This window comes from Leuciscus leuciscus (assembly GCF_965113295.1).
Source record: "Leuciscus leuciscus genome assembly, chromosome: 9".
NCBI classification, from domain to species: domain Eukaryota; kingdom Metazoa; phylum Chordata; class Actinopteri; order Cypriniformes; family Leuciscidae; genus Leuciscus; species Leuciscus leuciscus.
In genome coordinates this window covers 41,774,060-41,801,877 of record NC_138733.1, presented here as the reverse complement: position 1 = coordinate 41,801,877, position 27,818 = coordinate 41,774,060, and the positions used below count along the sequence as shown (strand labels likewise).

Genomic DNA, 27,818 nt, shown 5'->3' with positions numbered 1-27,818 from the left:
AAACAAAGCACTTTTTTCCACATTTCACAATGAATATTTCCTTCTTTTTTTACACAAATAGAATGTAAGAATAATATACATGCAAAATTTCAGCTAATCTTTGGGGTGCCTCAAGGTTCAGTGCTCGCTCCTCTTCTTTTCTGCATTTACACAATTTTGCTGGGCACGTTCATAAAGGCGTATGGCTTCTCCTACCACTGCTATGCAGATACACGCAGCTCTATATATAATTTCCACCTGATTATTCCACTGTCTCAGCTTGTATCTCTGCCTGCCTTTCAGACATTTCTGCCTGGATGAAGGAGCGTCATCTACAGCTCAACCTTGCGAGGACAGAGCTCCATGCAATTCCTGCATCAGGTGACCACAACATCACTGCGACATTAGGGTCCACAACACTAACACCAACCACGACAGCAAGGAATCAATGGGTATAGTGTTCCACTGGCTCCCAGTTGTGGCCAGAATCAAATTTAAGGCTTTAACGTTGGCTTTCAGGAACAAATATATATATATATACACACACATACATAAATAGATGCCTCATCAGCAGCCGTTTCACTGGGCTGCCATACGTAAGCCATCCGCCATATTGGAGCAGTCCGTGAATATTCGAGAGCAAGTTGACTGAGTGTCTGCAACCGTAATTAGATGCATGTATGAATATCTATATATGAAATAGACTCCAGCCGATGGTTTAGCTAAACTAACACAATACAACGAGACGAAGGCGTCAGCTGACATTAAAAAGTTACCATAGTAAAAGTAAAAACATTAAAATTACAATAGTAAAAACATGTAATATAGAGTTGATGCATATAAAAGCACAAACCAACACATTCTCACCAGCAAAATGATGTGGCATCATTGATTCTTACTGTGAGTGACGACACGCTGACCGTTGCAAGATGGCGGGCACACTATGTGCTTTTTATGTAGGGAATATCAAAGGAGTTGAGTGCCTACAAACTAAAATGAATAAAGGAGAATATAAAACAGCACAAAAGCAAGCTTATTTTGTACCAGGGTGTGAACTCCCCAGGACTAAGATCATATTTAATGCAAATTACTTATTTCATGCCTCCATTAGGAGGATGTTTTGTTTTGGTCTGAGTAATCGAGGAAAGATTGCATAAATGTAAAAATTGCAAATGGCATCAAAGTCTTCCAAGTAAAAATACCAAATTCCTAAAGTTAAAAACCACAGAAGCGGTCACTATAAGTTAGATTCGCTGCTGATGACATTTACATTACCAATGAGACAGCATCAACATTCTTCTGTTTGTCATGTCACTATACTTAACTTAAACTTAACTGGAACTTCCCTTGAGTTCTCCATTTTCAATTTATAATTAAAACCTTGTTTGCAACACTCCTGATTCAAAGTTTCAATGGCGAACAACAACATTTAGGGAGACAAAACAATTTAAAAAAAATGTAGTTTTGCAGAAAGAGTGATTTATTGGAAACATTGGTTTAGGCCACTGAGCATTTGGCTCAGAGAATGGGATTTTGTGTTTAAGCAATTCGGAAAAACTGTTCAAATGTCTTCACTTGTGTTTTTAAGATGAACGAAAGACTTATGGACAACATAAGGGTGAGTAACTTATGAAAATCTTAATTTTTGGGTGACCTGCCCTTTTAATGCACTGAAATGAGCTGAAGTCATGTTGTTTGATGGCACATCTGTAAAGAATCAAGCCTGTATTAGTACACAATTTTCTGTATGCATGTGTTTCGAGCGAATCTCTGCACGGGCAAAACTTCTCTCATTTCAACCTCCTAGTATGGACAATATCGTTTATATTGATACAGTTTGATGTTGTGAACACGCAGTGAGCCGCTGCCGGATAAGTGCACGACCCAGGCTGTCTTTATATGAAGCACTTCAAACTAAATCATAAACCTATATGGCTTATAGACCTGCTGTCAGATGCGTGTGGTGTTTAATGCGTTTGAAACTTACATTAAATGTAATCACGTGTTCATGGGTCTAATATGTTTGAAGAGCAGCAGACGACCACCGACTGAGCTGTCAATCAAACACTAGCGCTAACGTGCAGCTTTAGATATCACCATCTCAAATAACTGGAGAAGCACATTCATATCTGTCTGATATGAAAATGAGGTGAAACTTATCTAAAGTTCAGTCATCACAGGTACTTCACTAAAATAAACAGAAAGAGAGAGAAATGGTTCCTTTTTTCAGCATGTTCCCCCTCTTTCATTTGAATTTATTGACCAAAACACATGCTTGGTGTAAACAGGGCTGGAGATCGAATCAGACACCAGTGTTTTCTGTTCCTTCAGTTGCTCACTTTATTTATAATCTTTAAATAGCATATTCCTGGCTCCATACCTAGATCATTTAGATAAATAAACGAGGTTACAATCTGTCCACAATGGGTCATTACATATACCACAGAAAAATTGTAACTTTTGCATGCATAAGCAATATTTTTCATAGAACAAGTGGTCGAAAAGTAGCTTTAAAATAAGTAATTGTTTAACTCTCTAAATCATAAAATGTTTTATTCTGTAACAGCATTTCTAAAAGTTAAATATGCAGAAAATAAATATTTGATTATATATATATATATATTTTAGAAGTACCGTGTTAAAGATTGATTTGTTATATTGATTAAAGCCGGTGCCTATTAAACCACACCTGGGATTCAAGCTTAGCCTCAGTCACCAATCCTAGCATAACCATGATCATAGTAAATATCACATCATAATCCTAATCCACACCAGTTCTGTCCGTGGTTTTCATTCTCAGTTCAAATTACCAACAATGCCAATAATAATGGCCAGGAAACTTGAAATAAAAAACTTAAATAAATCATATACTACTCTAGTAAGTTATGTATTATCATACTTCAGTGGCTTTGCATAAAGCATTCAAAACAGTGCAAAAAACGATGGTCATTTATGAATCATCGGTCTAAACTCACACTCAATTACAAGTGATCATAAATCTAAAAACAAGATAATCTACACATCTATATCCGAGTGAGCCTCTAATCAAAACATTCCCACAATAAACTAAATAATAAGAAATATAAATAATAAAGAAATGAAACTTAAGATTTTTTTGGCATTGTAACATAATTTTCAAAACAATATTAAACAGTTGTTTATTCAGTCTCTTTCTCAGTAGTGGTTCTCATTACTGCAATACTTCACATTTATATTTACACAAGTCAAACGCAGCACATCAAACCACTCTGATGTATAAATACTTTATTATGTCACCTAATATTATTCTCTCACAATGACACAAAAACCCATAAAACTATACTTAAAACTCTGGTGTGTTGACTTTGGAGTGAGATATGAAGTGCACGTGACCGCCGATCCCCTTGTAAAGAAGCGATGTTTGAGTTGCGAGCACTGATCCGGACACTGACCTGCGGAGAGTTAGCGTCGGCTAGCTGGCGAACCTCTGCGGCTGTAGCGGAGGAGGCAGGCTGTCGCCACCGATGTTGTCCGAGTCAATGGTGGAGGAGGCAGAGGCGTGTGTCCGTACAGGAGCCGCGTCCAAAATGCCCATTACAGAGAGTTCCTGGCCTTCGCTCCACTCGATGAGGTCGGCCTCCTCGGGCCTGCGTTCCCCCGTCGGCGGCGGGTCAGTCCTCTGGGCCAGCGGCGGGACGCTCCTGCTGCTCGCGGAGCCGTTCTGTGAGCTGTGGTCGGACGAGGAGGCCCTGGGACCCGACGGAGACGCAGATCCAGACATGTAGAGCTCAAAGTCTTCCTGGCTCAGGTTCAGCGACTGCGCGTCCAGCTTCTCGATGAACGCCACGGCACAGCACTGCAACATGATCACAGGAACACACGTGATGCTGGAGCACAAACACAGCAAGACGACACTAGAGCTTCTAGTGATGTGATGAGCGAGCTAACACTTGACAGAAGCGTTATGGATTTAATCTCATTTGGTTCGCTAACCTCTGAACTCTTACCAGGTTAGTGAAGTAGTAGCCGTCCTCTCCACTCATGAGGCGGCTGGGGTTGCAGTAGCGGGTGATGTACTGGATGTTGGAGTGCAGGCGGGGCGGGTTGGCCTTCAGCACGATATAGACGAGCGCGGGCAGGAAGTCGTCCGCTGAGGCGGCCGCTTTCACACTGCCCTGGACGGCCGTCAGGATGAGTTTACTACACCGGGTGACGCACGCCAGCTTCTCCTTGGGAACCTTCTTAGAGTCCAAGTCGATCAGGTCTACTCACAAAAACATCATAAAACTGTCACCATGTGATCATTACTCCAGTCTTCAGCGTCACATGATCCTTCAGAAATCATAGTGTGATTAAATAAAAGTATCAATTTCTTTTATCCTCTTTTCTTTTTATTTCTTTTATGTATAATGTTCTAAAAGCTTTCTGTTTCAGATACATGCTGTTCTTTTGACTTTCTATTCATCACAGAATCCTGATTTTCTTTGGGGTGCGATAAAATTGTCACCATTTACTTAAAGGCGCAATATGTAAGATCTTTAGATTTAAATATCCAAAAGCCACTAGAACACAGTGTTATTTTGCTGACCTGCTGACCACCATATTCCTAAATGTTTCCAACAGTGTTTAAATCCACAGAGATCAGCTCTTTTAACCAGTGTTACGGAGCGTGTCCTTGCGTCGCCTGTCAATAGCCGTGTTTCTATTACCCTTCAAATTGTGAATTGAAAATACGCCCAATGGAAACACGTCAATTTCGCAAAAACTCCCATATACCACCATAAGGTTTTTACGCTCGCATTGAGGAGGTTTTTCAGGCAATTCGAAAAAGGAATATTTCGCAAAACTACAATGGAAATTTTTTTGCGCATGTACAGTCACCTGACGTACGTAACAGTCGATCATTCTTTAAAGAAGGAGAGCAATGTTTGGACAGAAGACGAGACAGAGTTCTTCATTAAACTCTTAAAAAGACAGAAGTATTATGGGAATATTGGATTTTAAACAACAAAGAAATGCCACAATTTATCAAGAGGGAGAAACTCCTCATATGTGCCGCTCTCAGTATAAAGGATAACACGCCTACGTCTCCTTCCATTAACAATAATAGCTAGTGCTGTGGCTGTGATGTGCGTAAACCCACCAACATCCATCGCCATGACTTTTGGAAGTACTTATCGCGAGAGGAAAACATGAAGTCTTAGTCACATTACATCGGTTGATGGAAACGCCGTCATTTTGCAATAGTTTTTTATCGACGTATAGAAAATATCACAAAAGTTTTGCGTAAAATCTGTAATGGAAACGCGGCTAATGACGCCATATCTCTACGCTACCCTTGATTTCCACAGAAACCATGGAAACACCAAAGACGCTTTAATATAGTGTGTGTTTTATTAGACAGGCGAGCAACCTTTTATGATATACATTTATCAACAGAAAGTAATCATTGTTGTAGAGCACCACAAGGTTAGTCTTATTGCTTGAGTCGCTTTTTTCACCATGCCTCAAAAACAACACGATTTTGTCACAAGAGCTTTCTCCATCATACAATATATCATCCTGTTTTATTCATATGATATTCTAATATCGATCTAGATCAGTCTCATACCAGGCACCGAGCGAACGCACAGAGTAACATTATAACACAACTTTCATGATTATTAACCATGTGACAGCGCTGAGTTACCTCACATACACAACAAAAAGAGCAGAAGCGGCCGCCAGCAGCATTAGCATAATAAAAGCTCAGAGATCGGTGTTTCGCGCAGGTCTCTCTCATTAGCATCTCGGTGTGTCCTGCTTCATACTGCCGTAATGCTAATAAAACTTTAATACATTCGCTCATTCATGAACTAGTTTCTGCCCGAGTCTGTCAGATTCCTTTCCATCGGCTGTGGAGGTGAAGACTACCACTACGCCTATGTTTTGAATAAGCGACCTCTAGCGGCGAAACTTACATACTGTGCCGTTAAAGGGATAGTTCACTCAAACAGTGAAACTTCGGTCATCATTTACTCAGCATCATGTGCTTCCAAACCTGCATGAGTTTCTCTCTTCTGCTGAACACAGAAGAAGATATTGTGAAGAACACTGGTAACCTGACAGCTGACAAGTTTGACCGAAGTTTCACTGTTTGAGTGAACTATTGCTGTAATGTTTCGGCTGATGTAGTGACGTGTGTATCGATTACTGAAAGGGGTGGTTGATTATGATTTCACTTTTTTAACTTTAGTTAGTGTGTAATGTTGCTGTTTGATCATAAACAACATCTGCAAAGTTACAATGTTCAAAGCAAAGAGAGATATTTGCTTTTAAAAAAATTGCTTTTAAAGGACTACAACAAACGGCTGGTTTGGACTACACCACATTCCTCCCGGGTTAGTGACATCACTAACCCTAAAATTTACATAAACCCCGCCCCCGGAACACGATTTATAAAACATCAAGACAGAATATGCTAATCAATGATTAAAAGATAGTTAACTCCACATCAGCTACATACATTTAAACATAAACAAAAAAAGTTTTAGAAATTTTCAGGACACAAGCTGTTGAAGCTCCGCCCCCTGTGTTGGGAGCAGCAGCTCATTTGCATTTAAAGGAACACACACAAAAACGGTGCGTTTTTGCTCACCCTCAAAAAGTGACAATTTTAACATGCTATATAAAAATATCTGTGGGGTATTTTGAGCTAAAACTTCACATACACACTCTGGGGACATCAGAGACTTATTTTACATCTTGTGAAAAGAGCATTATACCACCCCTTGAAAGTGTTACACCAAATCACTGTCTGTCTGTGTTATAAAGCGACTTATATCCTAAATGTGCTGGTGTCAGCAGTGAGTGTGTAACGTCTGTACCTGTTATGGCTCTCTCCACACTGTCCGAAACTTTAGGGATCTGCTCGTCCAATGGGACACACAGCATCGCAATGGACACCCAGTGCAAAGCCCTGAAACACACACACACACACACACACACACACACACACACACACTGTCATTACAGATGCTTCCAGCTTTTATGTTTTGTGGGGAGGGTTGTTATATTTATGTGATCTGGTTAACCAATATTTCCACATTTATTTATTTGTTTAATTTATATATGTTTTTTACTTTCTTAAATCTGCAGCGCACCTGATTCTCTTGCGGATGACCAGGTCCTTCTTCTCGTCGTCCGAGTGCTCGGGGCAGAAGAGCTGCTCATACAGGCGGCCCATCACAAAGCGCTCCACCTCCTCCATCACAGTCTCCATCACTTCTGGAGAGCCTGAGCACATGTACACACAGCCGTCACAGAGACGCACACAGGGCTGGGTAAACTACGGCAGTGTTGGGGAATCAGTTTAGTCCCTCACACCTAAACATCTACATCATTCCTCATACATCACACAGCCCGTTTCATTAAAGTCCCCCTGTAGTCAATAATTGTTTTCCCTTAAAACTCATCTTTGATCACCAAAATGACATATTTAAACGTTTCTTCCTTAAAAAAAAAAAGGTCCTCTTGTCTTAAAATAGCTTGAATGTAACTCAACACTCATTTAGTGTACGTGGTTCTATGAATATGCAAATGAGCCCCGCCTCCACTCACTCACAGAGTGCTGAGTCGACAGAAGTGTTCAGTTCAAATAAACAAGCATCACGATCAGTGTGATAATCAATGTTTAACTCGGTATACAGACTCCTTCACATTTCACACGCAAATCCCACTGATGCGCTCCGGCATTCACACACACACAAAGAGTGGGAGGTTTGTAGGATCAAATCCAAAAAGCGAGTTTGTGACGGATCATGTTATGCTGGATGTCGCACCTTTAAAGTTGGTCTGTAGGTATTCAGACATGTTTTGATAGAAATCCTGCACAGAGTCTGAGAGATCGTCACACACAACAGCCTACAACGCAAACACAGAACAAACACACGTGAAGATCAATAACATCTAGAAGCTGTAATATGACATGGTTTGGTTGTAACAGACAGCATTGTGTGGGAAACATCACTGTAGATGTTCTTCACCTTCTTGCGTGCGATATTCTCAGTGAAGGCATGGCACTGTTTGAAGATGTCATATCCAGGTCTCTGGAAGGGCTTGAGGAAGTCGATGAAGGCCTGCGTGACGTGGTCTGACTCTCGGCTGAGGGACGAGCTCTGGCTCACGGGCGTCTGTGCGGCTCCTGCGTCTGTCAAACACATTACAGTCCGTTTGACTCTGACTGATTCCATTCTGCATTTTAGAAGTGCATTCATAAGACTATTTGTGTGCTCTGCGCCGGGAGCAGCAGCTCATTTGCATTTAAAGGGACACACATACACAAAAAAACAGCGCGTTTTTGCTCACCCTCAAAAAGTGACAATTTTAACATGCTATAAAAAATGATATGTGGGGTATTTTAGATAAACCTTCCAATACACACTCTGGTGACATCAGAGACTTATTTTACATCTTGTGAAAAGGGCATTATAGGACTCCTTTAAGATGTGATTCAGTGTGATCTGTGAGCTCGTGGTGACCGTACCTCTCCGTGCGGATGTTTTGGGAGCGGGCGTGAAGAGCCTCTTCACCATGGGAACGGTGTGTGTCCTGGCGGATGCGGGCGGTGGTGGTGCCCCCTCCTGGCTGCTGGCGTACGCTGCTGCTTCCTCCTCTCTCTGTAACCTGACACACACACACAACAGCTAAGCACAACTCAACAGAGCCAAACACACACACACACACCTGTGCGCGCTCACCTCTCGGCCAGCGCCCGGTCCTCCTCGATCTGCTTGGCTCTCGTACACTGGTTCTGCTCGCGCCAGCATTTGGAGCAGTGGCCCTGCCAGACAGCGTTACCATAGTAACCGCACCCGCTCTTACACATGAGGTCCGACTGCTGGACACTGAAGCCCCTGCGCGCCTGAGAGTTCATGCTGAAACACACACACACACACACACATGAGGTCTGACTGCTAGACACTGAAGTCCCCTACGCACCTGAGAGTTCATGCTGAAACACACACACACACACATGAGGTCCGACTGCTGGACACTGAAGCCCCTGCGTGCCTGAGAGTTCATGCTGAAACACACACACACACACACACACATGAGGTCCGACTGCTGGACACTGAAGCCCCTGCGTGCCTGAGAGTTCATGCTGAAACACACACACACACACACACACACACACACACACACACACACAAGTTCTGAGAGTTCATGCTGAAACACACACACACACACACACACACACACACACACACACACACACACACACACGAGGTCCGACTGCTGGACACTGAAGCCCCTGCGCGCCTGAGAGTTCATGCTGAAACACACACACACACACACACACACACACACAAGTTCTGAGAGTTCATGCTGAAACACACACACACACACACACACACACGAGGTCCGACTGCTGGACACTGAAGCCCCTGCGTGCCTGAGAGTTCATGCTGAAACACACACACACACACACACACACACACACAAGTTCTGAGAGTTCATGCTGAAACACACACACACACACACACACGAGGTCCGACTGCTGGACACTGAAGCCCCTGCGCGCCTGAGAGTTCATTCTGAAACACACACACACACACACACACACACACAAGTCCTGAGAGTTCATGCTGAAACACACACACACACACACACACACACACACACACATGAGGTCCGACTGCTGGACACTGAAGCCCCTACGCACCTGAGAGTTCATGCTGTAACACACACACACACACACACACACACACACACACACACACACACACACGAGTCCTGAGAGTTCATGCTGAAACACACACACACACATACACACACACACACAAGTCCTGAGAGTTCATGCTGAAACACACACACACACACACACGAGGTCCGACTGCTGGACGCTGAAGCCCCTACGCACCTGAGAGTTCATGCTGAAACACACACACACACACACACACACACACACACACACACACACACACACACACACACACACACAAGTCCTGAGAGTTCATGCTGAAACACACACACATACATACACACACACACACACACACACACACACACACACAAGTCCTGAGAGTTCATGCTGAAACACACACACATACATACACACACACACACACACACACACACACACACACACACACACACACACACAAGTCCTGAGAGTTCATGCTGAAACACACACACACACACACACACACACAAGTCCTGAGAGTTCATGCTGAAACACACACACATACATACACACACACACACACACACACACACACACACACACACACACACACACGTCCTGAGAGTTCATGCTGAAACACATACACACATACACACACACACACACACACACACACACACACACACACACACACACACACACACACACATACACACAAGTCCTGAGAGTTCATGCTGAAACACATACACACATACACACACACACACACACACACACACACACACACACACACACACACGTCCTGAGAGTTCATGCTGAAACACATACACACACACACACACACACACACACACACACACACAAGTCCTGAGAGTTCATGCTGAAACACACACACATACACACACACACACACACACACACACACACACACACACACACACACACACAAGTCCTGAGAGTTCATGCTGAAACACACACACACACACACACACACACACACACACACACACACACACACACACACACAAGTCCTGAGAGTTCATGCTGAAACACACACACATACATACACACACACACACACACACACACACACACAAGTCCTGAGAGTTCATGCTGAAACACACACACACACACACACACACACACACACACACGTCCTGAGAGTTCATGCTGAAACACATACACACACACACACACACACATACACACAAGTCCTGAGAGTTCATGCTGAAACACACACACATACATACACACACACACACACCACACACACACACACACACACACACACACACGTCCTGAGAGTTCATGCTGAAACACATACACACATACACACACACACACACACACACACACACACACACACACGTCCTGAGAGTTCATGCTGAAACACATACACACACACACACACACACACACACACACACACACACACACACACAAGTCCTGAGAGTTCATGCTGAAACACACACACACACACACACACACACACACAAGTCCTGAGAGTTCATGCTGAAACACACACACACACAAGTCATATTTGTATATAGCCTATTGATATACAATACTATTCAAGTATTTTTTATACATTCACTCATACACATTAAACGTGTACTGACAAAGCTTTGCGTAGATTTGTAAAATAGCCAAAAACCAGTCGTTTAACAGGTCTATCACTGCTGACATCATCATCATGACATTACAAATCTTCAGCGAATAATACAGAGCCACATATGAATGATTTCTCCACACTCTCTCTCTCTCTCTCTCTCTCTCTCACACCACACACACACACACACACACACACACACACACACACACACACACACACACACGGACTCTCTCTCTCTCTCTCTCTCTCTCTCTCTCTCTCTCTCTCTCTCTCTCTCTCTCTCTCTCTCTCTCTCTCTCTCTCTCTCTCTCTCACACACACACACACACACACACACACACACGGACCTCTCTCTCTCTCTCTCTCTCTCTCTCTCTCTCTCTCACACACACACACACACACACACGGGACTCTCTCTTCTCTCTCTCTCTCTCTCTCACACACACATGCGCGCACACACATTCACACTCACACACTCTGACACTCACTCTCACACACAGAATAAACTGCACTGACACACACACACTGAACACACACTGACACACTCACAGACACACACACACACACTCACTCTCACACACAGATACACTGCATTGACACACACACTCACACCTCTCTCTCTCAGACACACTCACTCTCCTCTCTCTCTCTCTCTCTCTCAGACACTATACACACACACTCACTCTCACACACAGATACACTGCACTGACACACACTCTCACACACACATTCACGACACTCACACATTTTTTATACATTCACTCATACACATTAAACGTGTACTGACAAAGCTTTGCGTAGATTTGTAAAATAGCCAAAAACCAGTCGTTTAAACAGGTCTATCACTGCTGACATCATCATCATGACATTACAAATCTTCAGCGAATAATACAGAGCCACATATGAATGATTTCTCCACACTCTCTCTCTCTCTCTCTCTCTCTCTCACACACACAACACACACACACACACACACACACACACACACACACACACACACACGGACTCTCTCTCTCTCTCTCTCTCTCTCTCTCTCTCTCTCTCTCTCTCTCTCTCTCTCTCTCTCTCTCTCTCTCTCTCTCTCTCTCTCCTCTCTCTCTCTCTCTCTCTCTCTCTCACACACACACACACACACACACACACACACGGACTCTCTCTCTCTCTCTCTCTCTCTCTCTCTCTCTCTCACACACACACACACACACACACGGACTCTCTCTCTCTCTCTCTCTCTCTCACACACACATGCGCGCACACACATTCACACTCACACACTCTGACACTCACTCTCACACACAGATAAACTGCACTGACACACACACACTGACACACACTGACACACTCACAGACACACACACACACACTCACTCTCACACACAGATACACTGCATTGACACACACACTCACACTCTCTCTCTCAGACACACTCACTCTCTCTCTCTCTCTCTCTCTCTCAGACACATACACACACACTCACTCTCACACACAGATACACTGCACTGACACACACTCTCACACACACATTCACACACTCACACACAGATACACTGCATTGACACACACACTCACACTCTCTCTCTCAGACACACTCACACTCTCTCAGACACACTCACACTCACACTCACTCTCTCTCTCTCTCTCTCTCAGACACACACACACACTCACTCTCACACACAGATACACTGCACTGACACTCTCACACACACATTCACACACTCACACACAGATACACTGCATTGACACACACACACTCACACTCTCTCTCTCTCTCAGACACACTCACACTCTCTCAGACACACTCTCTCTCTCTCTCTCAGACACATACACAGATACACTGCACTGACACTCACTCTCTCTCTCTCTCTCTCTCTCACACACACACACACACACACACACACTCACACTCACACTCACACACACACACACACACACACACACACACACACACACACACACACACACACACACACCTCAGTCAGTGCTGTTAAGTGACAGGGCGCTGCCATTCATTCACATCACATGAGTGTAATGCTAATGCTATGATTGTTTCTGGTTAGTCATCAGTTTCATAAAAACAATGGGAACGTTACATAAAACCACAAGTCACTATTCAGCGAGTGAATACCATGATATTATGAGCATAACACCCTCTCTGTACCATAGTAAAAACACAGTAACAGTTAGTCTTATGATAAGAGTAAACGAAAAGAAAGCTTCTCCAGAAAACTCTAGAGTATTTACAGTGAAATTAATAACACTGAATTTACAGAAATATCAAGTGTAAGTATTCGCGATTGGCAAACAAGTTCATAAGCGAGATCTTCAGAAGTTATTATAATAACAATAAAAAATGTTCTGTCTTACGTGTGAAATTTGTAGAACAGGTGTGAATACTGAGAATTGATATGATATACTTTAAACTTCCCAGCGAGCTCAGTAGATCACGGATAGCCCGTTTCTGGTCGTCATTGATGTTTTGATCAATGTATTTGTGTTGTTGACGGAAATCCCTTCACCGCCGGAAGTGATGTCAGTTTATGCGCGCCAGTCGTCAAAATAAAAGTCCAAAATAAAATAAAAGACCATCTGCGCTTATGTTGCAGCCGCTGAGAACTGGATTGCTCTGGAAAGAAGTAACCTGGCTGATTTTCTCTGCTTACAACAAACCTTTTATTTTTGAAATAATGAATGTACTGTTTTTTTATTTTTTTTATTTGGGACTCAGGGTCAAAGGAGATGGAGGATGTTAAAACTGCTAAAATTCTGTAGCCAGTACTAGGGATGGAGAAATGAAACTTTTCTCGGATTGCAGTGCCATCATGTGGCAGGTCAAATCTACAGCAGCCATAAACCTGAGTATGTGCGCAGCTCCGATGTTTTATCCATTAAGCACAAATAAAAGCCTTACAACTCTAAATGTTCAGTTTTCTGGTAATAAAATTCACATATTAAAGTGTTGCAATAAATTAAATGTAATACTACTAATAATAATAATAAAAGGTGGGCTAAATATTTTATGGTTTTTAAACTGCTTATATGGCAGAATATATGATCATGTAATATAAATATATATGTTAGTGAATAGACTTGACTGAACTTCCATAAACCTGTAGAGTAGTGGTCTGAATTCAAACACTCCGACACGCAAAGTGGAGCATTCATGTGACTAGAAAGAAAGTGAGGCTTCGATTATTCGTTGATCACATGTTTTTCTGAAACGCTGGTTACGTATAACCGTGATTCTGTGAGTTTCGGATGACTGCCATTATTAATTAGTGGATAATCTCAGCACCAACCAGATAGGTAGAAAAAACATATACCAACGACGTACTGTAGTGAAGTGAGCACTGCAGCTCAGCGCCCCACCTCGAACGCCTCTTATGGCGCTTTTCCACTGCATGGTACGGCTCGGTTCGGCTCGGTACGGTTCGACTCGGTGCGGAACGGTTCGGCTCGCTTCGCTTTTCCACTGCGTGGTACGACTCGGCTCGGTACGGCACGGTTCGGTTCGCTTTAGCTCGGTTGCTTTTCCACTGCAGTTAGTACCGCTTCAAAGTGGGTGGGACTGATCGTTATTGTTACCGTCTCTACTGGCATTACAACATCATATTAAATGCGAATTTTTCGTTCCGTGTTTCCCCATCCGCTCCTCGGCAACCAACGAGAGGAACGTCTGCACCTCGTCCACTGACCACGATTCAGCCATTTCTTTTTTTAAGTTTATACTCCTTTTTTTTTTTTTAAGCAAATACTTTTAAAACAGGCGCTACAGCGTTGGCTGTTGTCTACTGGCTATTTAAATCTAGCGGGTTTAGTGTCTCGTGTTGTAAATACAATGACGCTGGTAGTGATGATTCTGTCTGACCAATCAGTGATCTGCAGTGTTTTCACGTCACATTTTAGTATCGGTACGGTACGCTTGGAACCTCAACAGAGGTGGTACCATTTAAAGCGAGCCGAAGCGAGTCGTACCGTACCGTACCATGCAGTGGAAATGCGCCATAAGTGAGCCGTGCCGAACCAAGCCGTACCGTACCATGCAGTGGAAAAGCGCCAAAGCGTGCCGTGCCGAACCGAGCCGTACCGTACCATGCAGTGGAAAAGCGCCATTACATTACGAGTGACAGGGAGCCCAGATAGTAAACTGACTCCGGAACGGATCCGCCCCGGAAGTATCACAAGCTCCGGACGGATCCGCAAAAGGAGTCTGGAACGGAGTCCGCTTGCACAGCAGAACGGATCTGGAACAGATAAGGATTGCGGATCCAGACCAGATCCTACCTGTTTCCGCTGATGAATCAGCTCATCCGGATCCAATTCGGACCCGTTCATGAAGCAGCTCATCAGGCCCGGATCCGATTCGGACCCGTTTATGAAGCAGTTCATCCGGCCAGGATCAGATTCGGACCCGTTCATGAAGCAGCTCATCTGGCCCAGATCAATCTGGACCCGTTCACGAAGCATCTCATCTGGCCCGGATCCGATTCGGACCCGTTTATGAAGCAGTTCATCCGGCCAGGATCCGATTCGGGCCTGTTTATGAAGCGGTTCATCTAGCCCGGATCAATCTGGACCTGTTCATGAAGCAGCTCATCCAGCCCGGATCCGATTCGGACCCGTTGATTTGGACCCGCTCACGAAGCAGTTCATCCGGCCCGGATCCGATTCAGACCTGTTTATGAAGCAGTTCATCTGGCCAGGATCCGATTCAGACCTGTTTATGAAGCAGTTCATCCGGCCAGGATCCGATTCAGACCTGTTTATGAAGCAGATCATCCAGCCAGGATCCGATTCAGACCTGTTTATGAAGCAGTTCATCCGGCCAGGATCCGATTCAGACCTGTTTATGAAGCAGTTCATCCGGCCAGGATCCGATTCAGACCTGTTTATGAAGCAGTTCATCCATCCCGGATCCGATTCAGACCTGTTTATGAAGCAGTTCACCCGGCCCGGATCCGATTCAGACCTGTTTATGAAGCAGTTCATCCGGCCAGGATCCGATTCAGACCTGTTTATGAAGCAGTTCATCCGGCCAGGATCCGATTCAGACCTGTTTATGAAGCAGTTCATCCGGCCAGGATCCGATTCAGACCTGTTTATGAAGCAGTTCATCCAGCCCGGATCCGATTCGGACCCGTTGATTTGGACCCGCTCACGAAGCAGTTCATCCGGCCAGGATCCGATTCAGACCTGTTTATGAAGCAGTTCATCCGGCCCGGATCCGATTCAGACCTGTTTATGAAGCAGTTAACCCGGCCCGGATCCGATTCAGACCTGTTTATGAAGCAGTTCATCCGGCCAGGATCCGATTCAGACCTGTTTATGAAGCAGTTCATCCGGCCAGGATCCGATTCAGACCTATTTATGAAGCAGTTCATCCGGCCAGGATCCGATTCAGACCTATTTATGAAGCAGTTCATCCGGCCAGGATCCGATTCAGACCTATTTATGAAGCAGTTCATCTAGCCTGGATCCGATTCAGACCTGTTTATGAAGCAGTTCACCCGGCCCGGATCCGATTCAAACCCGTTCACGAAGCAGTTCATCCGGCCCGGATCCGATTCAGACCTGTTTATGAAGCAGCTCATCTGGCCCAGATCAATCTGGACCCATTAAGGTTGATACCTTATTCAAAATGCATCAAATGGCCAAAACTAGCTACAGAAATATCTAAAATATAGCCGACAAACATTATAGATTAGATTGCTATATAACGCTTGAATATTCAATATGTCTTCCTTTATTAATATTAATTTAAGACATAAAATCATTCAAAACTTAAAAAAAAAAAAACTGATCCTTTTAAGCCAGTAACAATGAAACACTACAAAAAAGTAGGTAATTACAGACTGTAAATACAATGAAAATGTTTTACAGGAAAATAAAAATTCAACCATAAATTAAAAACACTATTTTATTTAATGAAAAACTTTAGCTCAGTGTCATTTTCCACTTAATAAAGTGGTCAAAATCATGTCTGACCCCTCTTATGATCCTATCTTACTCATCCTGTTCAACATAGATGAAATAAAAAAAATAACATTATATTATGAAAACAGAAACATTAATTTTAAATCATAAACTCTAGGCTATATCAGGTAACAGCGCACTGGTTTCAAATTTTTGTAATTAAGACATGTTGGAAAAGGTGTTTATCTTTAATTTCCAATGTGAATATCATAATGTATTCTCTAGAAAATGATTGTGTGCTGAATAAAAACTCCTCTTAGGAGTTTCACCATTCAATGTGAATTTATCTGAGAATATTCTTCAATAAGGAAATCTATTCAGTGATTGGTCCATGCCGATGTCGTCATCCAAAATCCCGTTTGTGGCACAGCAAAGTGTCGTGAATCATCTCTAAGACTGACAATTAAAATTTAGTCCGACACTCTCCGAAAAAAAGGTACAAAAGCTGTCACTGGGACACAGTACCCTTCAATAGGGCTCTAATATGTACACTTTTGATACCAATATGTACCTTTGAGGGACTAATATGCACTCTTTAGGTACAAAGGTGTACCTTTTGAAAAGTGTGACAGCTTTTGTACCTTTTACTGAGAGTGTACACTTCACTTAAATTACAACTGAGATGCTTGATAACTACCTTTTAAGATCCACTTTGAGCCAAGAATTATTTTACTCTCAAGTCAATTCGGTAACACTTTATTTGACAGTGTCATTGTTACATATCATCACCTTCCTAAAATAATTGCCTAAGTCATTTTTTGACAAAAATTATTTTTTTGCATCAGTCATCTCCTCATGATGCTGGCCACCTCTCGCCCACATCCTCAGTTGAACAGATCATGCAATTCTACCCCTGTATTATAATGGCCTGTGTCAAACTTAGGCCGTTTTATTTTGCCTAAGTCAAAAGACTGAGGCAATTTTACAAGCTTTTCAAGATGGCAGCCGCATCAAGAAGAACGAAAATCTACTCAACCTCTAAAGTTAGGTTCAGTTTTTTGTGTTTTCTGAGAAACCTGCAAAAATGACTTGGCCAATTATTTTAGGAAGGTGACGATATGTTACATGTATAATTACATGCAACTATCCCTAAACCAAACCCTAATCCTAACCTAACCCTATAGTAAGCACATGTAGTTACTTAATATTACTCAGTACTTAAATGTATAATTACAGTGTAACAATGACACCTTAAAATAAAGTGTAACCGTCAATTCTTAGCAGTGTTCTTGTGAGTAATTCTCAGAGGTTTGATAAATACGGGCTCTGATGAAGATTTAAGACAATAAATCTCATTTATATTCACAGTACATTCAACAAATATCGGCTCGTTTACATGCAAATATATAATTCCTCCAAACACCAGAGATCTGCTCCTGATATGATGATCTGTATTTGTGTCTGTCTAGTTCATGTTCACAGAGGCGTAAAGTTCGACCTGTGGTTGATCTTCTCTTCCTCTGACGCCAGCACAAGTCACTGTATCATCATGATCCTGAAAGAACAGCACAGATTCTGTCCATCAATGTTTGAACCACAGCCATTATTATCATTATTATTAGTGCATGAGCTTCATTTATCTGAGAGTCAAACTCATATAGATGAGAGAAGCTGCAGTGATTGTCTCTGAATAGGACTGGTCAGTGGACAGTGATGGAGAATAAGTATCTACTCACACTGACCGATTTTACTGGCTTTTTCTTGTAAAAAGTGACCTCAGTGTAAGACACATGATCATCTGTCTGCTCCTAAACATCAATGCAAACGTGCAGAGAATCAAGTTTAGCACACAGAACAGACATATATCTTAGAAAAACACAAAAGTGTTTAGTAAATCACAGTGAACGTAATGTTTGATGATTTAGAGGACTCACATCGGCTCTTGCAGCGGGAGGAATGGACATGTTGATCGTCTCAATCGTCCCTTTATGATCATTCTCATCTTTGACCTTCAGACAACAAACGGTTAAACTGCATGAATGACACTTCATTGAGCTTTAAAGACAGTAAGCAAATCTAAATCACTACTTAACTCACCTCCGAGTCGACAGTCCCTCTTTTATTATCTGTGTGTTTAATCATAAAACACGCGCAAAACACAGAAAGTGAACAATAAGATGTTTTTGAAGCATTACAATGATTAAAAGGTAAGAATGATTGTTGTTTGAGTTGATAACTCTTTGAGATTGACATCACAGGGATTCTCAGCAGGAATAAACTTCTGTTTGAGAATCATTTACTTTTCTATGATACATACAATCTGAACATGACGTGTTTGTTTGCTCATCTGAACTGTTTTTAATTGTTGTAAAGGAGTAAATCTGAAAACTCACCAGCTGTTTTCCTGCAGTTCAGCCAGAGAAGAGCGAGAAGGAGAACAGCGACTGAAGCGATGGAGATCCCTATGACTGAAGAAGAGATCGAGCACACAGTCAGAGAGGCTGTCAATCATAATCAGCCCTTCTGAGTTATGCCCTGTCACTGATTTATTAGGGTAATCATTTACTTACACTTTCTAAGTGATCTTATGAACCACTGACAACTCCTAAATAACCGGTTTGTAAATAAAGCAATACTTCATTTAGAAATGATGAACTGATCATTAATAAAGTATGAAAATACAATTATTAAACACATTATAGATATGCTTTTAAATCAAGAATACAGCATTTATAACTGTATTTATAAACTGCTTATTAATGTCTATTAATGCTTTATAAATGATGAATTAACTGTTTACTAATGCTTAACTAATGATTAATAGCGTGCAGTTATTATAAAGTGTTACCGAATTAGGTTAGATAAATCTGCAGCATCATCATGTACCTTTTGCATTAGTTTCCGGTGTGTTTATAGTAGAGTTTGCGATGTGGACTGGATTCTCTGCTGTCGTCGAATCATCTAGAGCTGTAAGGGAGGAATGTTAGTTCAGATGATCAATACTGTACAATATGGCATTTATTAATCAGCTAGCAAACAAGATAACCAGCGCTATCCGTCTAGAGACTCCACTAAAACTGATGGTTGAGAAGAAAATGGTGTGTGAGCTGCTGAGCACTGATGTGATGATGTACCTTTACATCCGTGTGAGTTTATAGTGGAGGGATCCTGAGAGTCTGTGACTGGAGGCGTTGAACGAGGTCGAGCTGTAAAGCATGAATGTTAGTACAGATCCATCATACCATAGAAAGTGACAATCACATTTTAACTTTGATCATCATATTACATAAAAGTAAAAAAATTGTGCTGTCAAGTTTCAATTCTTTCACAGTGCAGCACTTTCTAAAACTGGTCATTAGTTTGAAGCGATGCTTGATTTACTCTTCTGTCAGAGTCAAAGAAGCTTTTGTGAGTGTGTTTATAAGAGTTTTGTGAATTTGTGGAATTGTGTCCTTTTAAAATTGAACTTATAATTCACACCACGCAGAGAAACATGAGCATCTGTTGTGGTATTTATGCAAATTAGCACATACGTAATTAGATTATGCACCGTTTGTCCATGTTAACAAACAATTAAAAAAAACTTGTAATACTTTTTTTGTTTGTGTTGATGTAAGTAATCAACTCAGTAATTTTCATGGTGATATCTAAAGGTTAAAATTTTTACCCTATTCACGTGAGAAAGAGAATGAATAGGCGTATGAATAGGATATATTTGGGTCTTTTCCGAAACTTTCCCCTAATGGGATTCTTCTGGACTTTTTTTTTTTCCTTACTCAGGACATACTGAGGATACAAAATCAGTTGAGTTTGCTTCTGTTGCAATTTGTTCAAGGTTGACCCCCATTTTGGCTTAAAATGACTGGACTAGGAATAATACAGCATGATCTGTGTGTATCAATACACAACTCTGAGATCACAATGTGAGTGTGTGCAAGAATAATCTGAGCATGTTCAAATGAACTCTTTCCAGACTAATTCCACTAAATGTCTTTAGAGAAAATACAGATGTCTTTACCTGTGAGAAGTGAAGAGAGAATGATCAGTCCCAGCAGACACAGATCACACCTATCAGCCATTTTCTGTTTCTGACACTCTTTCTTTTCTTTATACAGTTACAGCTCTTTCTTTAAACACCATCAGCTCCTCCTGTAATTGTTAACTTCCTCTTATCTGACCAACTGAGTGTGGAAATCATGTTAAAGTTAGAGTTAACCACATTAGCTCAAACTGTATTTGGTCTGAACCCCATTTATAGGCTCTACTTTTGCACACAAGAAAATTACTGTTAGTTTCGCAGATTTCTTTTAGCAGTTTCCTGCATCCGGTTAAATTCTAGAAATAAAATAATTTTATTATTAGTGATAAATTGGTTTGTTACTGAAAAGTTATCTACTATCCAGGACTCCTGAATTCTAAAACAGTTTTTCAAGGATTTTCAAGTAATTATTAGCATCACAACACAACTCCTTGAGATCAAGAGGTCGGTGTCACTGGCAGAATTTTGTCACTGACAGTACCTGATTCTCCCAAAGGAAAGGATGGATACTACCTCCAGGTTTATACTTTTTTTTTTCAAGAAAGTAGATTAGCTCTATTATTAGAGACACATTGTATTTTAAACTTTTTTCTACTGTTTACACAGGCTATCTGGTTTGGCTGATGATTTTGCGAACAAGAAGATAAATCTCTTATTTTTCTTTCTTTCTTTCTTTAGTGCATGGATATTCTGAAGAAATAGACCTACACAAAGACCATGTAATGCTGTCTCACCAGTTTTCATTAAAAAAAGTTCTTTTTCCAGTTATAAGATAGTTCTAGTTTTATTGCAAATTTTAAGGCATGGTGACGGCCAATAGGGATTGAGCGGAGCGCCCAGTGTTCGAACCGGAAAACAGGTCTAATCATTTCCGCTTTTCACTTCTGTACACATCTGCAGCGGTAGGTGATCTCTGAGGTAACTGTTAATTTTCGCTTATTATAATTAAATTCTTATTTCTGATCAAACTTTAGTTTATTTGTTTTAATTAAAATGTCACGAATGTTGAAATGTTGATATTAGGGGTAGCTCCTGTAAACACCGGCTTTAGAAGGTCGCCATTACTACGCTGTGTTTACCTCAGTAGCTGATGGCTGGATGTAGTAAAACTCGCACTGCGTCAGACCGCTATGGGGAATGCCTTCACGTGAACCGGTGACTGAAACGTTTATCTAATCACGGCAATCCTATTGGCCGGTGACAGCCTATGACATCATCACTAGTGCGACCCGGAAGTATAAAAGGGGAGCCTGGAGAACATGTCAACAGCTTTTTCGTCTTCAGGGACTGCTTTGTTTGTACGCTTCAACCTGAAACTTCAAAAAGGTAATCATGGCTTATGAAAAATGCTTCAGGAAGTGTGTGCATCCGTGTCTAAGATATTGATACTTGATGACACACAACCTGTGTGTTTATTGTTTGGGCTCAGAGCATACACAATCAGTTCCTGAGGGATCTGCTTGTGCCACTGTGAGTTTTTTCCCTTGAGAAAACTCCACTCTCGTCTGCTCTCTTCTCGAGGACAGACATCTGTAACAGGTCGATTCAGGTCCCGCTGCGTTGAGGCAGAGCAGAGACTAGAATCATGGGGTTTTTCAGAGGGAGCTCGCTGAGGAGGTTGAGAGAGTTGTTAATCTCTCACGCCCTTCAGAGACTCACGAGAGTGAACTGCAGGATGAGGATGTGTATTGTCTCTAACATCCTCTGATCCAGCAGCGAGTGCTCTGCTGTGTATAAAAACAACCAGCCCAAGAGAACAGGAGATGGCTGATGAGGGTGAAGAGGATATACAACCCAAACCCTCACAGCCACCCTGCACCGCATATGTTAAGCTGTTGAGTATTCTGGAACACGCTTCAACAATGCTTCAAAAAGAAGCTGTCGTTGTAGCGCGTGAGGGAAGAGACCGCTCGTGACGAACTTCACGAATGGTTTCGATAAAGCTCCAGCTCTCGTGAGCCTTCCATTCCTGCCGGATCTACATAATGAGATCGGAAAGGCATGGAAGAACCCGTATTCAGCGTGCATTCATCGCCATCAACGAACTACGCTGATGTTGAGGGAATGCGCAAATACGGGTATGTGTCAATGCCCCAATTGACGAGATGTTCGCGAACTATCTCACGGCTGGAGAGGCATCAATGCTAAGTTCTCCGGCCCTGCCTTTTAAGCCACTAAAATATGACAGCACGCTTAAATGGCAGGGCATATGCGGTGGCGGGTCTGGCTTGTGATGACTTGCACACAATGATGGTGTTCCAAGCATACCAGGCTGATCTGCTGACAGATATGGTTTTCATAGGATGGTGAAATTAGGGCCCTGAAGTTTCCATATATAGGTAGGCTAAGCATACCCTTCCCATAGGCCTCCTCTTATGTTAGAGTCATCAGGCATATATAATAGGTAGTGGCAATCTGTAGTAGTGAACATGTTGGCTGTATGGAAAAATTCTCTAGTGAGGCCACCATTCATCCGAGCACCAAATAGAATTTTTTTTCTGTGAGATGGCTTCCTCCCTATAAGGAGTTATTCTACTGAGGCCACCGCTCTGTCAAGCTCCAGATAAAACTACAAAGTCAAGCGTTGGCCCTCTTCGGGCCACCTTGATAGCCACCTTATACTAGAGCAGCAGTTCTCCTCTCACTTCTGAGAGTCATTGAGACTATAGCTCTGAACTTCAGTCACTTTATATTCGTGCGTTGGCCCTCACGGGACCGCCTCGATTTCTGGCTTAGGCTTACTACAACAGTCGCCTAGCCAAGGCCAGCCTTTTGCACTAGGCTTAAGAATGCTAGATGTGTTACAGGGTAGATAGCAGCATAGGTAGCAGGCTATCTTCAAAAAGCCTCCCATGCAGATATCTCATGGGCGTTGTTAGGCCTTTTCTTTCTAGAAAGTAAGAAGCAGTATGCTCAGGCCTCTGCCCTTTAGAGCTAAGTGTTGTAGCTAGCTTATCCAGAAAGGCCTTAAAATTGAAAAAGGATTTTTTACGCTGAGCCCCTTGAATAAAATAATTTGAGTCTTACGGCTGAATGTCGTTAGCCGCTTACTGTGGCCTCCATTTCCTTGGGTTTAGTAGAGTATGTAAAATCTGTCTTGTAAAAAATACAAGACAATAGGTCTCGACCCTGATACATTCCTCAGGGCCATGCTTATAGTACTCCCCTTGTTAGGGTCTTTATTTAGAGAACTTTGCTACCCATAGCTCATATGATATCACCCTTCACCACCCAGGCTCAGGTAGAGACAGATTAGTTACTCCCTCCCACTTGCGATGGTTGAGTATGCTCCCTTAGAGACGAAGCACTGCCTGTGCTGACGCCCATGACATTCGAAGCTGTAGGCCTTACAGTAGGCCTCCTCGATAGCACTTCTGCTGAGTAAACTGCCTGTTGGCAATGTAAACCTTAGAGCTCTGAAGCACTGTGTAGATCCAGGATCGAGTAGAGTCACTCCCCTCGTTCGCAAGGGTTAGAAAGCGCTATGCTGAGTTCTCTTCTCCAGGATGCCCATCTCTATGATCCGGTCTGTGAACGATCACTGCCACTATCTGCAGTCCTCCGTATCGGATGCCTCCACAAGTGAGAGGCAAAGTGTTAGAGACTCTGTTTAGGAAACAGACAGGTTGGCAAGACTAGGTCATTAAATTAGACCAGGTCAGCCTCCCTGGTGGCATGTGGGGTTGACTTCATGTCCCTCTCAGAAAGTGACTGGACGGGACTCCTTTGGACCCCTTGTCCATATTCCCTTAAAGGAACCCCTTCCACGGTTGTTGGTTCCAATGCCTTTGAGCAGCCTTGGTAGGCCTTCATTGTATCGGAGGACTCTTTGAGGCTTATAGCTTGGGCAGTGGTTGTAGGGAATACTGTCACTGACAGCCTGTATGTGACCCGAAGGGAGAGTGTTTTGGGCATTTCAGTGAAACTGCTATTTTTTTACGTTTTTTGTCACAGCCATAATTTGGCATGCACTCCCCTCAGCATGGCAGCATGGGTAGATTGTTCCCCATAGCGTTCTGACGCAGTGCGAGTTCCCGTTCGAAAGGGAACGTCTCAGGTTACGACTGTAACCTATGTTCCCGGAGAACAGGGAACGAGACACTACGTCTTCCCGCCATGCCTCGGGATGCCTGCTGAACAGTCCCCTCAGACGATAAGTTGTTGACATGTTCTCCAGGCTCCCCTTTTATACTTCCGGGTCGCACTAGTGATGATGTCATAGGCTGTTGCCGGCCAATAGGATTGCCATGATTAGATAAGCGTTTCAGACACCGGTTCATGCGAAGGTGTTCCCCATTGCGTTCTGACGCAGTGTCTCGCAGGTTAAGGTCGTAACCTGAGACGTTTTGTAGAACGTGGAAGAATGTTGCACATAACCCCTATTATGTGAGCTGACAAACAACAATTAAAATATATGCAGTTGACATTAATAAGAAATATTAAACTTATAATTATTAATTGTGCTTTTGAGTTTATTTATGAGTAAATTAATGTGCCATTTGAATTCATTAACTGGCACATTTGGTTAGCAGTGGTGTTCAGAACATTTCAGTAAATAAAAATAGCAATACCATACTGTGAAAGTACACAAGTACAACAATCAGCAAGTATTCACTGTTGTGTTCACTAACACAGTGGCACCTGGTGTGTATGTTTATGCAGTGCAATACTGTTGCATCACCTCTTCTTGTACTTACAGTTTTTCTGAATTGCTAAAACACTAAATCCCATTCTCTGAACCAAATTCTCAATAGCCTAAACAAATTTGTCAAATAAATCACTCTTTCTGTAAAATATTAAACAAGTTCAGGTAGTTAAGACACTGTTTGCAAATCTCATTAACTATTTTTGCAAAACGCTAAACACATTCTCACTCGCTAAAACACATTTCACACTGTGATGCACTTATGTTTCAAAAACCTAAACACAGGCAGGCGAAAGTTAAACACAACTGCAAATACAGTTGTCATCGTTTACACACAATGACTCAAAATTGTTCACACTTATTTCTAATGATGTGACCAAACCAGCTGTACATAATACAAGTCAGTTCAGAGCCAAAATTGCCTCAAAATGTTACACTGAATGTTGACATCAACAGTGGATGGAAACAATAAAAGAGGGAGAGGAGGAAAAGTGTTTGTATAAGAGGAGGAAGAGTATGTGTATAAGAGGTGGTGAACAAGTAGGAGGAGGAAGAGGATGAGGAAGAGCAGGTGTGGAGAATGTTGTCAAGGCTGGATCTGGCTTTAGGCTTTTTCCCTTTGCCTGCAGAGATGACAGTGTCTGAGATGTGGAGAAACTCCTCCGGCCGGACCCAACATGAAGACGTGATGCTGAAGCAGAATAAAATCTCTTTTTTTTTTGCAGTTGCACAACTCTTCTGGGTGTACTTTATTGTAACATGCTGTTCATTTTGGCTTTTGCAGTTGGGTCACTGTATTTTCACAGTATGCAAGTGGTGAATATACAGACATTGAATAGGCCTACTATACAATATTCAGTACACTTGCAGTGCCTATAGTATATAGTTTATTTACCTTACTACTGTAAGTTGTGATTATTAAACATTTTTACGTAATTGCAAAATTTGTTTACTTAGTTACAAAATACTTTTTTTCTGTGACTGCTTGCTTTGGATTCTGTGTTATCCATTTTTTTCTGTAATCTGTAGTGTTTATAATTTTGACTCGCTGTGTGTATGATCTGAAAGCATTGTTTGATTTTGAGCTCAGATAAAATGGTTTTGAGGCAATTGTTTCATTTTGCCAGAATAGTCAGAGGTTCTCTGAATGTAGTTTGAAGATTTGGTTTTGTGTTTAAGGTTTTGAGAAAGTGGGTGATGGTTTCAAGAAATGTGTTTTTAGCAATTCAGAAAAACTGTATTTCCATCCTACCACTAATGTTTAGTCATGTGATTAGTCATGTTGATTGTGTAAGATTTGGTGTCTGTGTTCTAGAAATAAGCGGTATTTACAAGTACCGGGCAGATTCTTAGTATTTTGTCAATTTTAGGAACAAAATGAATAGGCACAGTTTGAGAGAGGATCCTGTACACCTCAAGACGCCTGATTGCTCCCTCAATGTGTATGCGGACATTATCAATGCGTCTTGTGTGTGTGACCTGCTCATTTGTCAGCTGGCATTTCTTGCGCTTAAAGGCTGATGTGATCCAACGAACATTCCGTTCCTCAAGCAAATCCCTGATGGTGAAGCCACGGTCACCCATCACCTCATCTCCAGCACGCAAATGGTCGAGAAACCCAAAGTTCTGTCTAAGGGCCCTTTCACACCTACCTTGTTTGGTCCGGATTTTCAGACTTTTCAGTTTGGTCCGATTCAAAATTACAGGTGTGAAACCTCCCCCGGAGTCGGACCACGGTCCGGACCAAACAGACGAAATTTGGTCCGAGGAAAAGAGGTAGTCTCGGTCCGGATCAAACTGAACAAAGGTTTGGTTCGTTTCTAGTGTAAAGCATTTTCTGTATGGTTCGGACTTTCAGACCATTTACAGGAAGTTCCGGTGGTTCCCGCGTAGCCTAAACAACTGAAGAAGAATATTTATGTGCAGATCTGTCAGTCCTGCCCACAGCGTTTCTTCCAGCTGATTCACACACACACACACACACATATTT

The 27,818-nt window shown here is 42.3% G+C and overlaps 2 protein-coding genes across 3 annotated transcripts; both read right to left on the bottom strand.

Moving 5' to 3' along the window:
- Positions 1–2,294: 2,294 nt before the first annotated feature.
- Positions 2,295–13,746, bottom strand: rabgef1l (RAB guanine nucleotide exchange factor (GEF) 1, like). Its single transcript, XM_082178959.1, has 9 exons — positions 13,599–13,746; positions 8,697–8,873; positions 8,483–8,622; positions 7,983–8,146; positions 7,779–7,860; positions 7,101–7,233; positions 6,825–6,916; positions 3,966–4,222; positions 2,295–3,814 (listed from the first exon to the last, which is right to left on the bottom strand). The coding sequence occupies exons 2-9, from the start codon at positions 8,870–8,872 to the stop codon at positions 3,431–3,433; spliced, it is 1,428 nt and encodes a 475-aa protein (XP_082035085.1). The 5' UTR covers position 8,873; positions 13,599–13,746; the 3' UTR covers positions 2,295–3,430.
- A 3,388-nt stretch (positions 13,747–17,134) lies between these two features.
- Positions 17,135–21,247, bottom strand: LOC309505950 (uncharacterized protein). Of its 2 annotated transcripts, none has more exons than XM_082179423.1 (8): positions 21,163–21,247; positions 20,279–20,350; positions 20,031–20,111; positions 19,538–19,612; positions 19,242–19,270; positions 19,079–19,153; positions 18,881–18,952; positions 17,135–18,699 (listed from the first exon to the last, which is right to left on the bottom strand). In XM_082179423.1, the coding sequence occupies exons 1-8, from the start codon at positions 21,221–21,223 to the stop codon at positions 18,610–18,612; spliced, it is 555 nt and encodes a 184-aa protein (XP_082035549.1). In that variant the 5' UTR covers positions 21,224–21,247; the 3' UTR covers positions 17,135–18,609. The 2 variants fall into 2 exon arrangements, with proteins under 2 accessions (XP_082035549.1, XP_082035550.1); XM_082179424.1 differs by having other exon boundaries at positions 18,887–18,952.
- Positions 21,248–27,818: the final 6,571 nt, after the last annotated feature.

Bases quoted from the DNA above. Each gene is read 5' to 3' on its own strand.
- rabgef1l (XM_082178959.1), bottom strand. From the start codon at position 8,872: ATGAACTCTCAGGCGCGCAGGGGCTTCAGTGTCCAGCAGTCGGACCTC. The intron at 7,861-7,982 runs GTGAAGAACATC...TTTGCGTTGTAG, and splicing joins AGAATATCGCACGCAAGAAG to GCTGTTGTGTGTGACGATCT. The intron at 4,223-6,824 runs GTACAGACGTTA...TTTTGTGAGTAG, and splicing joins TGTGGAGAGAGCCATAACAG to ACCTGATCGACTTGGACTCT.
- LOC309505950 (XM_082179423.1), bottom strand. From the start codon at position 21,223: ATGGCTGATAGGTGTGATCTGTGTCTGCTGGGACTGATCATTCTCTCT. The intron at 19,154-19,241 runs GTGAGTTAAGTA...TGTTGTCTGAAG, and splicing joins GAGGGACTGTCGACTCGGAG to GTCAAAGATGAGAATGATCA. The intron at 18,953-19,078 runs GTGAGTCCTCTA...ATTGATGTTTAG, and splicing joins CTCCCGCTGCAAGAGCCGAT to GAGCAGACAGATGATCATGT.